The sequence below is a fragment of the Scyliorhinus torazame genome, chromosome 16 (assembly GCF_047496885.1).
Source record: "Scyliorhinus torazame isolate Kashiwa2021f chromosome 16, sScyTor2.1, whole genome shotgun sequence".
In the NCBI taxonomy this organism is placed as follows: Eukaryota; Metazoa; Chordata; class Chondrichthyes; order Carcharhiniformes; family Scyliorhinidae; genus Scyliorhinus; species Scyliorhinus torazame.
In genome coordinates this window covers 84,971,499-84,981,875 of record NC_092722.1, presented here as the reverse complement: position 1 = coordinate 84,981,875, position 10,377 = coordinate 84,971,499, and the positions used below count along the sequence as shown (strand labels likewise).

Here is a 10,377-nt window from a genome sequence, read left to right as displayed (position 1 = left end):
AGCGCTGCATTGTCGGAATGTCAGTACCGAGGGAACGCTGCACTCTCGGAGGGTCAGTACTGAGTGAGCGCTGCACTGACGGAAGTTCAGTACTGAGTGAGTGCTGCACTGTCAGTCAGTACTGAGGGAGGGTCACACAGTCGGATGGTCAGTACTGTGGGAGTGCTGCACTGTCGAAGGCCAGTACAGAGAGAGTGCCACATTGTCAGAGGGTCAGTACTGAGGGAGTGCTGCACTGGTCAGACGGCCAGTACAGAGAGAGTGCCGCATTGTCAGAGGGTCAGTACTGAGAGAGTGCTTCATTGTTGGAGGGTCAGTATTGAGAGAGTGCCGCACTGTCAGAGGGTCAGTACTGAGGGAGTGCTGCACTGTCAGAGGGTCAGTACTGAGGGAGTGATGCATGGTCAGAGGTTCTGTGCTGAGTGAGTGATGCACGGTCAGAGGGTCAGGACTGAGGGAGTGCTGCACTGTCAGAGGGACAGTACCGGGAGTGCTGCACTGTCAGAGGGTCAGTACTGAGGGAGTGCTGCACTGTAGGAGGGTCAGCAGTGAGGGAGTGCCGCACTGTCAGAGGGTCAGTACTGAGGGAGTGCAGCACTGTTGGGAGCGTCAGTACTGAGGGAGAGCCGCACTGTCGGAGGGTCAGTACTGAGGGAGTGCTGCACTATCGGAGGGCCAGTACTGAGGGAGTGCCGCACTGTCAGAGGGTCAGTACTGAGGGAGTGCCGCACTGTCGGAGGGTCAGTACTGAGGGAACGCCGCACTGTCAGAGGGTCAGTACTGAGGGAGTGCTGCACTCTCGGAGGGTCAGCACTGAGGGAGTGCTGCACTGTCGGAGGGTCAGTACTGAGGGAGAGCTGCACTGTCAGAGGGTCAGTACTGAGGGAGTGCCGCACTGTCGGAGGGTCAGTACTGAGGGAGTGCTACACTCTCGGAGGGTCAGCACTGAGGGAGTGCTGCACTGTCAGACGGTCAGTACTGAGGGAGTGCTGCATTGTCAGAGGGTCAGCACTGAGGGAGTGCTGCACTGTCGGAGGGTCAGTACTGAGGGAGAGCTGCACTGTCAGAGGGTCAGTACTGAGGGAGTGCCGCACTGTCGGAGGGTCAGTACTGAGGGAGTGCTACACTCTCGGAGGGTCAGCACTGAGGGAGTGCTGCACTGTCGGAGGGTCAGTACTGAGGGAGTGCCGCACTGTTGGAGAGTCAGTACTGAGGGAGTGCCGCACTGTTGGAGGGTCAGTACTGAGGGAGTGTCGCACTGTCAGAGGGTCAGTACTGAGTGAGTGCCGCACTGTCGGAGGGTCAGTTCTGAGGGAGTGCCGCACTGTCGGAGGGTCAGTACTGAGGGAGTGCTGCACTGTCGGAGGGTCAGTACGAAGGAGTGCTGCACTGTCGGAGGGTCAGTACTGAGGGAGTGCTGCACTGTCGGAGGGTCAGTACTGAGGGAGTGCTGCACTGTCGGAGGGTCAGTACTGAGGGAGTGCTGCACTGTCGGAGGGTCAGTACTGAGGGAGTGCCTCACTGTTGGATTTCTGTTTCTCCACCTGGTATTTCAAACTGACATTCAAGTCTCAACACCAATCCCTTGATGTTAAAATAATCCGATCGCAAATGCACTGCAGCTTGCTGTGTGCAACCTGCTTGTTGCATTTTCTACAGCACGGCTCCCTATCTCTCTCTGTCTCTTTCTCTCAGTGTCCCTCTCTCTTTCCCTGTCTCTCTCTCACTCTTTCTGCTTCTCTCTCTGTCCCTCCCCCACACTCCCTCGCTCTGATCAAAGTCCCCACTGCGGAGATCCCACCCAGTAATTAAGCCTCCCGACTTCCTCCAACACCCTGATGTTATCTCGGTCTCCAAGGTGCGCTGACTCTCTCTCTCGTTCCGAGCCAGCCTCAGGGCAGACTGTAATGCGGAAAATGTTTCTGCTTTCCACAAACCGGCCACGCCAAGCGTGGAGTTGTGGGTGACTGAACCAGCCAGTTCAGCCCTGTCCAGCACGCACTTACAAATGTCGGGACGTAGGTACGTACCTGGGAGGGGTAGTGTGGGTGGGAGAGGGAGGGGTAGTGTGGGTGGGAGAGGGAGGCTGAACACTATGGATCGAAATCTATTTGATCAATTTCCAGCCTATAACTCACTCCTGGATACCTGTTATTCTATATACAAACCATCCTGAACTCCACGATTAGATTCCAGTCTATAACTCACTCCCGGGTATTTGTTATTCTATATATAAACCACTCCGAAACTCTCGATTAGATTCCCGTTTGTAACTTACTCCGGGGTATCTGTTATTCTATATATAAACCACCCCGAACCCCTCGATTAGATTCCAGTCTGTAACTCACTCCCGGGTATCTGTTATTCTATATATAAACCCCCCTGAACCCCTCGATTAGATTCCAGTCAGTAACTTACTCCCGGGTATCTGTTATTCTATATATAAACCACCCCAAACCCCTCGATTAGATTCCAGCCAGTAACTCACTCCCGGGTATCTGTTATTCGATATATAAACCACCCCAAACCCCTCGATTAGATTCCAGTCTGTAACTCACTCCTGGGTATCTGTTATTCGCTATATAAACCACTCCGAAACTCTCATTAGATTCCAGTCTGTAACTCACTCCCGGGTATCTGTTATTCTATATATAAACCACCCTGAACCCCTCAATTAGATTCCAGTCTGTAACTCACTCCCGGGTACCTGTTATTCTGTATATAAACCACCCCAAACCCCTCGATTAGTTTCCAGTCTGTAACTCACTTCCGGGTATCTGTTATTCGCTGTATAAACCACCCCGAACCCCTCGATTAGATTCCAGTCTGTAACTCACTCCCGGGTATCTGTTATTCTATATATAAACCACCCCAAACCCCTCGATTAGTTTCCAGTCTGTAACTCACTCACGGGTATCTGTTATTCTATATATAAACCACCCTGAACCCCTCGATTAGATTCCAGTCTGTAACTCACTTCTGGGTATCTGTTATTCTATATATAAACCACCCCAAACCCCTCGATTAGATTCCAGTCTGTAACTCACTCCCGGATACCTGTTATTCCATATATAAACCACCCCAAACCCATCGATTAGATTCCAGTCTGTAACACACCCCCGGGTCTCTGTTATTCTATATATAAACCACCCCGAACCCCTCGATTAGATTCCAGTCTGTAACTCACTCCCAGGTATCTGTTATGCTATATATAAACCACCCTGAACCCCTCGATTAGATTCCAGTCTGTAACTCACTTCTGGGTATCTGTTATTCTATATATAAACCACCCCAAACACCTCGATTAGATTCCAGTCTGTAACTCACTCCCGGATACCTGTTATTCCATATATAAACCACCCCAAACCCCTCGATTAGATTCCAGTCTGTAACTTATTCCCGGGTATCTGTTATTCTATATATAAACCACCCCGAACCCTTCGATTTGATTCCAGTCTGTAACTCACTCCCGGGTATCTGTTATTCTATATATAAACCCCCCCGAACCCCTCGATTACATTCCAGTCTGTAACTCACTCCCGGGTATCTGTTATTCTATATATAAACCACCCAAACCCCTCTATTAGATTCCAGTCTGTAACTCACTCCCGGGTATCTGTTATTCTATATAGAAACCACCATGAACCCCTCGATTAGATTCCAGTCGGTAACTCACTCCCGGGAATCTGTTATTCTATATATAAACTACCCCGAATCCCTAGATTAGATTCCAGTCTGTAACTCACTCCCGGGTATCTGTTATTCTGTATATAAACCGCCCTGAATCCCTCGATTAGATTCCAGTCTGTAACTTACATCCGGGTATCTGTCATTCGATATATAAACCATCCCTAACCTTTCGATTAGATTCCAGTCTGGAACTCACTCCCGGGCATCTGTTATTCTTTATGTAAACCTCCCCGAACACCTCAATTAGATTCCAGTCTTAAACTCAATCCCGGGTACCTGCTATAACATATATAAACCACCCGGAACCCCTCGATTAGATTCCAGTCTGTAACTCACTCCCGGGTATCTGTTATTCCATATCTCAACCACCCGGAACCCCTCGATTAGATTCCAGTCTGTAACTCACTCCCGGGTATCTGCTATTCTATATATAAACCACCCTGAACATCTCGATTAGATTCCAGTCTGTAACACACTCCCTGGTATCTGCTATTCTATATATAAACCCCGAACGCTTCGATTAGATTCCATTCTGCAACTCTCTCCCGGGTATCTGTTAGTCTATATATAAACCACGCTGATCCCCTCGATTAGATTACAGCCTGCAACTCACTCCCGGGAATCTGCTATTCTATATATACACCACCCCACACCCCTCGATTAGATTCCAGTCTGTAACTCACTCCCGGGTATCTGCTATTCTATATATACACCACCCCACACCCCTCGATTAGATTCCAGTTGTAACTTACTCCCGGGTAACTGCTATTCTATAAAGAATGCCCCCGCACCCTTCGGTTAGATTCCAGTCTGTACCTCACTCCCGGGTATCTGTTATTCTTTATATAAACCACCGCAAACCCCTCGATTAGATTCCAGTCTGTACCTCACTCCCGGGTATCTTTTAATCTATATTTCAACCCCTCTGAACCCCTTGATTAGATTCCAGTCTGTAACTCACTCCCGGATATCTGTTATTCTATATATAAACAACCCAGAACCCCTCGATTAGATTACAGCCTGAAACCCACTCCCGGGTATCTGCTATTCTATATATAAACAACCCCGAACCCCTCGATTAGATTACAGCCTGTAACTCACTCCCGGGTATATGTTATTCTATATATAAACCACCCCGAACTGCTCAATTAGATTCGAGTCTGCAACTTGCTCCCAGGTGTCTGTTATTCTATATAGAAACCACCCCGAACCCCTCGATTAGATTCCAATCTGTAACTCACTCCCGGTGTCCGTTATGCTATATAGAAACCACCCTGATCCCCTTAATTAGATTCCAGTCTGTAACTCACTCCCTGGTATCTGCTATTCTATATATAAACCCCCGAACGCTTCGATTAGATTCCATTCTGCAACTCACTCCCGGGTATCTGTTATTCTATATATAAACCACGCTGAACCCCTCGATTAGATTACAGCCTGTAACTCACTCCCGGGTATCTGCTATTCTATATATACACCACCCCACACCCCTCGATTAGATTCCAGTTGTAACTTACTCCCGGGTAACTGCTATTCTATAAAGAATGCCCCCGAACCCTTCGGTTAGATTCCAGTCTGTACCTCACTCCCGGGTATCTTTTAATCTATATATAAACCCCTCTGAACCCCTTGATTAGATTCCAGTCTGTAACTCACTCCTGGGTATCTTTTAATCTATATATAAACCCCTCTGAACCCCTTGATTAGATTCCAGTCTGTAACTCACTCCCGGTATCTGTTATTCTACATATAAACCACCCCGAACCCCTTGATTAGATTCCAGTCTGTACCTCACTCCCGGGTATCTTTTAATCTATATATAAACCCCTCTGAACCCCTTGATTAGATTCCAGTCTGTAACTCACTCCCGGATATCTGTTATTCTATATATAAACAACCCCGAACCCCTCGATTAGATTACAGCCTGAAACCCACTCCCGGGTATCTGCTATTCTATATATAAACAACCCCGAACCCCTCGATTAGATTACAGCCTGTAACTCACTCCCGGGTATATGTTATTCTATATATAAACCACCCCGAACTGCTCAATTAGATTCGAGTCTGCAACTTGCTCCCAGGTGTCTGTTATTCTATATAGAAACCACCCCGAACCCCTCGATTAGATTCCAGTCTGTAACTCACTCCCGGGTATCTGTTATTCTATATAGAAACCACCCCGAACCCCTCGATTAGATTCCAATCTGTAACTCACTCCCGGTGTCCGTTATGCTATATATAAACCACCCCAACCCGCTCGATTAGATTCCAGTTTGTAACTCGCTCCCGGGTGTCCGTTATTCTATATAGAAACCACCCTGATCCCCTTAATTAGATTCCAGTCTGTAACTCGCTCCCAGGTATCTGTTATTCTATATATAAACCACCACGAACCCCTCGATTAGATTCCAGTCTGTTATTCAATATATAGACTACCCCGAACACCTCGATTAGATTCCAGTCTGTAACTCACTCCCGGGTATCTGTTGTTCTATATATAAACCAGCCAGATCCCCTCGATTAGATTCCAATCTGTAACCCTCTCCCGGGTATCTGTTATTCTATAGATAGACCTCCCCGAACTCCTCGATAAGATTCCAGTCTGTACCTCTCTCCGGGTATCTGTTATGCTAGAAAAAACCACCCGACCACTTCGATTAGATTTCAGTCTGTAATTCACTCCCGGGTATCTGTTATTCTATATATAAACCACCCCTAACCCCGCGATTAGATTCCAGTCAGTAACTCACTCCCGGGAGCTGTTATTCGATACATAAGCAACCCAGAACTCCTCGATTAGATTCCAGTCTGTAACTCACGCATGAGTATCTGTTATTCTTTTTTAAACCCCGAACCCCTCGATTAGATTCCATACTGTAGCTCACTCCCGGATATCTGTTATTTTATATGTAAACCACCCCGAACCCCTCGATTAGATTCCAGTCTGTAACTCACTCCCAGGTATCTGTTATTCTATATATAAACCACCCCAAACCCTTCAATTACATTCCAGTCTGTACATCACTCCTAGGTATCTGTTATTCTACATATAAACCACCCCAAACCCCTTGATTAGATTCCAGTCTGTACCTCACTCCCGGGTATCTGCTATTCTATATATATACCACCCTGAATCCCTCGATTAGATTCCAGTCTGTAACTCACTCCCGGGAATCTGTTATTCCATATATAAACCACCCTGAACATCTCGATTAGATTCCAGTCTGTAACTCACACCTGGGTATCTGCTATTCTATATATAAACCCCTCGGACACTTCGATTAGATTCTATTCTGCAACTCACACCCGGGTATCTGTGATTCTATATAAAACCCACCCCGAACCCCTCGATTATATTCCAGTCTGTACCTCACTCCCCGGTATCTGTTATTCTATATATAGACCACCCCGAACCCCTCGATTAGATTACAACCTGTAACTCACTCCCGGGTATCTGCTATTCTATATATAAATCACCCCGAACCCCTCGATTAGATTACAGCCTGTAACTTACTCCCGGTATTATGTTATTCTATATATAAAGCACCCCGAACTGCTCAATTAAATTCGAGTCTGTAACTCGCTCCCAGGTGCCTGTTATTCTCTATATAAACCACCCCGAACCCCTCGATTAGATTCCAATCTGTAACTCGCTCCCAGTGTCCGTTATTCGATATATAAATAACCCCAAACCGCTCGATTACATTCCAGTCTGTAACTCGCTCCCGGGTGTCTGTTATTCTCTGTATAACCCACCCCGAACCCCTCATTAGATTCCAGTCTGTAACTCGCTCCCGGGTGTCCGTTATTCTATATATAAACCACCCTGATCCCCTTAATTAGATTCCAGTCTGTAACTCACTCCCAGGTGTCTGTTATTCTATATATAAACCACCACGAACACCTCGATTAGATTCCAGTCTGTAACTCACTCCCGGATAGCTGTTATTCTATATATAAACCACCCTGAACCCCTCGATTCGATTCCACACTGTAACTCGCATCCGGGTGTCTGTTCTTCTATATATACAGCACCCGGAGACCCCGATTAGATTCCAGTCTGTATCTCACTCCCGGGTATCTGTTATTCTATATATCAAGCGCCCCAAACCCCTCAATTAAATACCAATCTGTATCTCACTCCCGGGTATCTGTTATTCTATATATAAACCACACCGAACTCCTCGATTAGATTCCAGTCTGTACCTTTCTCCGGGTATCAGTTATTCTATATATAAACCACCCTGAACACCTCGATTAGATTCCAGTCTGTACCTCTCTCCGGGTATCTGTTATGCCAGAAAAAAGCCACCCGGCCCCTTCGATTAGATTCCAATCTGTAACTCACTCCCGGGTGTCTGTTATTCGATATATAATCAACCCTGAATTCCTCGATTAGATTCCAGTCTGTAACTCACTCCCGGGTATCTGTTATTCTATATATAAACCACCCCGAATCGCTCGATCAGATTCTAGTCTGTAACTCACTCCCGGGTATCTGTTATTCTATATGTAAACCACACCAAACCCTTCGATTACATTCCAGTCTGTACATCACTCCCGGGTATCTGTTATTCTATATATAAACCACCCCGAACCCCTTGATTAGATTCCAGTCTGTAACTCACTCCCAGGTATCTGTTATTCTATACATAAACCACCCCGAATCCCTTGATTACATTCCAGTCTGTACATCACTCCCGGGTATCTGTTATTCTATATATAAACCACCCCGAACCCCTTGATTAGATTCCAGTCTGTAACTCACTCCCAGGTATCTGTTATTCTACATATAAACCGCCCTGAATTCCTCGATTAGATTCCAGTCTGGAACTCACTCCCGGGTATCTGCTATTCTATATATAAACTACCCTGAACATCTCGATTAGATTCCAGACTGTAACACACTCCCGGGTGTCTGCTATTCTATATATAAACCACACTGAACCCCTTGATTAGATTCCAGTCTGTAACTCACTCCCGGGTATCTGCTATTCTATATATAAACCACCCTGAACATCTCGATTAGATTCCAATATGTAACTCACTCCCGGGTATCTGTTATTCTATATATAAACCCCCCGAACCTCTCGATTAGATTCCAGTATGTAACTCACTCCTTGGTATCTGCTATTCTATATATAAACCCCCCGAACCCTTCAATCAGATTCCAGTCTGTAACTCACTCCCGGGTTTCTGTTATTCTATATATAAACCACCCCAAACCCTTCGATTACAGTCCAGTCTGTACATAACTTCCGGGTACCTGTTATTCTATATATTTTTTTTTAAAAATAGTTTTTATTAATGATTTTTATAGCACATAGAACAATACAGCGCAGTACAGACCCTTCGGCCCACGATGTTGCACCGAAACAAAAGCCATCTAACCTACACTATGCCATTATCATCCATATGTTTATCTAATAAACTTTTAAATGCCCTCAATGTTGGCGAGTTCACTACTGTAGCAGGTAGGGCATTCCACGGCCTCACTACTCTTTGCGTAAAGAACCTACCTCTGACCTCTGTCCTATATCTATTACCCCTCAGTTTAAAGTTATGTCCCCTCGTGCCAGCCATATCCATCCGCGGGAGAAGGCTCTCACTGTCCACCCTATCCAACCCCCTGATCATTTTGTATGCCTCTATTAAGTCTCCTAAACAACCTCAAGTCCATCAGCCTTTCCTCATAAGATTTTCCCTCCATACCAGGCAACATCCTGGTAAATCTCCTCTGCACCCGCTCCAAAGCCTCCACGTCCTTCCTATAATGCGGTGACCAGAACTGTACGCAATACTCCAAATGCGGCCGTACCAGAGTTCTGTACAGCTGCAACATGACCTCCCGACTCCGGAACTCAATCCCTCTACCAATAAAGGCCAACACTCCATAGGCCTTCTTCACAACCCTATCAACCTGGGTGGCAACTTTCAGGGATCTATGTACATGGACACCTAGATCCCTCTGCTCATCCACACTTTCAAGAACTTTACCATTAGCCAAATATTCTGCATTCCTGTTATTCCTTCCAAAGTGAATCACCTCACACTTCTCTACATTAAACTCCATTTGCCACCTCTCAGCCCAGCTCTGCAGCTTATCTATATCCCTCTGTAACCTGCTACATCCTTCCACACTATCGACAACACCACTGACTTTAGTATCGTCTGCAAATTTACTCACCCACCCTTCTGCGCCTTCCTCTAGGTCATTGATAAAAATGACAAACAGCAACGGCCCCAGAACAGATCCTTGTGGTACTCCACTTGTGACTGTACTCCATTCTGAACATTTCCCATCAACCACCACCCTCTGTCTTCTTTCATCTAGCCAATTTCTGATCCACATCTCTAAATCACCCTCAATCCCCAGCCTCCGTATTTTTGCAATAGCCTACCGTGGGGAACCTTATCAAATGCTTTGCTGAAATCCATATACACCACATCAACTGCTCTACCCTCGTCTACCTGTTCAGTCACCTTCTCAAAGAACTCAATAAGGTTTGTGAGGCATGACCTACCCTTCACAAAGCCATGCTGACTATCCCTGATCATATTATTCCTATCTAGATGATTATAAATCTTGTCTCTTATAATCCCCTCCAAGACTTTACCCACTACAGACGTGAGGCTCACCGGTCTATAGTTGCCGGGGTTGTCTCTTCTCCCCTTTTTGAACAAAGG

General features: G+C 46.2%; 1 protein-coding gene across 2 annotated transcripts in view; it reads left to right on the top strand.

The window, feature by feature from the left end:
* Nucleotides 1-1,858: 1,858 nt before the first annotated feature.
* Nucleotides 1,859-10,377, top strand: part of LOC140392919 (tyrosine-protein phosphatase non-receptor type 6-like) — a 157,726-nt gene continuing 149,207 nt past the window's right edge. For both annotated transcript variants that reach the window (XM_072478695.1, XM_072478697.1), the window contains exon 1: nucleotides 1,859-2,022. In XM_072478695.1, the coding sequence (XP_072334796.1) occupies nucleotides 2,009-2,022 (14 nt within the window). In that variant the 5' untranslated portion in view covers nucleotides 1,859-2,008. The remainder of the gene's footprint in view (nucleotides 2,023-10,377) is intronic.